The 3,407-nt window shown below is 46.1% G+C and overlaps 1 protein-coding gene across 1 annotated transcript; it reads left to right on the forward strand.

Moving 5' to 3' along the window:
* The first annotated feature begins 2,313 nt into the window (after positions 1-2,313).
* LOC118432522 (ninjurin-1-like) lies at positions 2,314-3,289 on the forward strand. The gene is made up of 2 exons (XM_035844133.1): positions 2,314-2,511; positions 2,657-3,289. The coding sequence occupies exons 1-2, from the start codon at positions 2,360-2,362 to the stop codon at positions 2,868-2,870; spliced, it is 366 nt and encodes a 121-aa protein (XP_035700026.1). The 5' UTR covers positions 2,314-2,359; the 3' UTR covers positions 2,871-3,289.
* Positions 3,290-3,407: the final 118 nt, after the last annotated feature.

Consider the following 3,407-nt stretch of genomic DNA (forward strand, 5'->3'; position numbering starts at 1 on the left):
TTGGAAACAAATTATGAACCAAGAGAGGCGGTGTTTTGCCTCCGGGGTTTGGTTGGAGACCCCCTGCGCGCTCTGCCTGCGGCGCAAGGAACCTTGGGACCAGTGCAAGGCCACTCACTCTCGGGTGCAACCCCCTGGGATTCCGCCCGGGGGCGCAATCCCACCCAGATTACTTACTGTATTGCATACCCAGTAAACCGCCTCATGGAGTAAAACACTGGGTTTGTGCTAAACAGTACAAGCGGCATATCCGGACAGATTTATTTGATCCACGCACACCGGGATGGGAGCCTTCTCTTTTTGATAAGTGTGGTGGGTACTCTAGGTTAATCTCCAAGCAGATCCCACAATGGCATAAGATAGTACTAAACTGGCCAAGGAGTGTAGTCAGCCAAGAGGTGTACATTTGCCATGTAGCCAAATACACTCCTCGGCCGGCTTCACTCCTCTGGCAGCTTTTGATACTATCTTATGCTACCGTAGGATCTGCTTGGAGATAAACTCGAGGTGTCGCTGTCCCCAAACAAGGAACCTCCACTGTTTAACGTCCGGCTATCCGAGGGACGGCCCTAGCCGAAGATAGATACTAGAAGCTCGATACTCATTTTCACCTGATTGAAGTGAGGAAAGTCGTGTAAAGTGCCTTTTCCAAAGGTACAACGTCAACGGGTAATGTCAGAAGAGTCGAACCCAGGGCCACTACTGCTCTGGGCCAAACACCCTTCCAGTACGCCACTGACGGCAGTAGTGCGGGGGCGAGGGGGTCACAGGGAGCAACGAGGAAGTAGTGAGGTGTGTTTTGTGTGGAGGTGTTTTTGTGACCCTGACCTTCTCGTGAGATACCTGATATGTACCTATACAATAACCTGTTCTAAGCTTTTGTGGTTTCTTTGCCAATGTGGCCGTTTGTGGTTGGAAAATTTCTTTATATCACTGGTAAGGCAATGAATATGTTTACGACGCTTGGCCACCCGCAAGGCAATGATTTGAATGTTGAAGTTTTTATAACAACAAGTGCTACATGATGAAATCAAACGCCACCAGTAGACATGGTCACCCGGTCAGCCGGCAATGTCATCGACCTCGTCGTATTCCTTGCACTAACATTCAAGTGATGCCCCGACGCCACAAGCCAAGCTCTTTATTGCTAGCGCTGGACCGTACGTTCGCATGTGGCGTGTTCCCCGGTGAAGTCACAGCAAATACGGCGGCTATTGCGTTAAAACATGCATTTTGAAAGGCCATATCTATAGGCTTATTTGCCGGTCATCAAAGATAGACACAAGTCAAATATATTATGCTATATCTTTTATTTTCTCAACGTTCTTTTGCCCAACACTTGTCACGTTTCTTGAACACTTTAATTCAAACATTAAAGCCCCAACGAATTCTATAGAATAGTATAGCTGATACCTGCAGCGTACTCGTGGATGAAATAGGTAAAGGCTTCACGTGCATAAATGTAGCATGTTGTGATAAACCCTCGTCTTCACTGAAGTTATCTGATTGCCAAATTTTAGCGTTGCAGTGTCAGTTTACAATCTATAGAAATGTCTCTGTAGTCAGAAACATGGAAGTAGCAAACTGGACATCACTTTCGCCCCCAAACAACAGATACTTTAGAAGCATGTTGTTTTGAACGTTGGGTATGAAAGGCTGTATATGAAAGACTTCACCGCCACCACCCATCTCTCAACTGGAAGAGACTGAGCTGGACCGCTACTCACGGAATGGACGGATTTGAGATATTCTCTAGATCTGGGTAGGATTTGTACGACGCGACTTAAGGAAGGTTGTCCAAAATTTGTACCCGACCTCCGGCTACGTATTTAAGAGTTTTGCACAATAGTTATTGTATGTACGACTTTAATGAGCAGTGCAGCTTTACAGCGGTCTTTGGGGGCAAAGCAGAAGCAGGGGAGGCAGATTTTCTCCAGGAGGGAAGAGGAACGACTGAAGCGAGGTAGTTTTATTTCCGGGAGTGAATGGGGCTACAAAAACATGGAAGACAGACAGGTATGTGGGGATTAGGAGGGGGCGTTATTATGCCCATGACCTTCAGGGTGAAATACGTGACAGGCACCCTGTGAAAAAAGTGTATCTGGTTTCTACTTTTTAGCCGTTTGTTACAGTAGACATTTTTCTTTGTACCGTTGGTTAGGCCATGCATATGTTTATGGCATTTGGTTACCGTTGGCATGGTAATGATACCCACGCTTCTCCACACTCCATAACGTACATGTACAAGCTAGTATCGCGACGGTGGTGGGCAGAGTTGACGCGCGCTCTACCGACTTGAAACGACATATCTTTTATACCTGTTTTCCTACCACATCGGAAACCTCATTTCAAATCGAAAATGTCTAAAGATTATAACGCTAACAGCTACGCCAGCCTGAAGTCCGCGATCGAGAGCATGGTGGACATCAGCCTGGTGATCAGTTACATCCCCCAGTTATTGGCGATCACCCGGTCACCGGGCGGCGTGGACACAGGCGAGGAGATTGCAAGGTACGCAGAGTCGTGTCAATCGATGTGATTTAGTTTCAACGTCCTCATTATTTGGTGTAATATCTTAACATTGAGATAGTTTATGTGTTTTATATGACAGGCGACTTTTGACCATACGTATGTCCTTTTTTTCTTTTCTTTTCAGGGTGGTGCTTATTTCCATCTGCATGCTGTTCCAGACGGTTCTGCTGTGTATATTCGTCTATCAGGGTTTCCAGCCCAAGATCCAAAGCGACACCACCCGGGGGCCCCAGGTTCCCAAGGAAAGCTTCATCTCGAATTATGTTGCCGCCGTCCTGGCCCTTCTGGTGATGATACTCAACGCCGCCATCGCTGCTGTTGGAGGAAACCAGGCTTGATTGCGCGGGGCTACCATTGGAAAGGGAACCTTTATAGCAACTGAGTTCAATCTGGTCTCTAGTGTTTGTGCCAAATGCATCCAGGCGCTTTTGTCACGAAATGCAGACTGTACACGGGTGTAAAAAGGTTCCTTCCTTGTGTGTTGTTGTTAGAATTGATTGTTTTTCGTGTGTCCCTACAAACTAAAAATTATATCTTGTGAGTTTTAGTCTTTTGCGCACTGGTCGGGTGTGAAAAATTCTTATTTGTAGTTTTACTGGAGTTACCTGTGTGCCAGATCTGCTCTTTTATAATCTGTGTGAAAATTTCAACATTAGGATATGTTTTCACTGCAGTTAATGGTCGGTTTGCTTGTTTGTTTGTTCGTTTGTTAAAAGGTAAACCACATTTAAGCGTGACACACTAGTTTTGTACCGTATTCGTAATACCCCCCTCACATTAGTGCGCGATTCCATCGGACTACGACTCTGCCAGCTCTAATTTACAATCACCCATGACCCTGATTGCGACAAAAAAAATGAAAATTTCCCCCCTTC

The sequence above is a fragment of the Branchiostoma floridae genome, chromosome 15 (assembly GCF_000003815.2).
Source record: "Branchiostoma floridae strain S238N-H82 chromosome 15, Bfl_VNyyK, whole genome shotgun sequence".
NCBI classification, from domain to species: Eukaryota; Metazoa; Chordata; class Leptocardii; order Amphioxiformes; family Branchiostomatidae; genus Branchiostoma; species Branchiostoma floridae.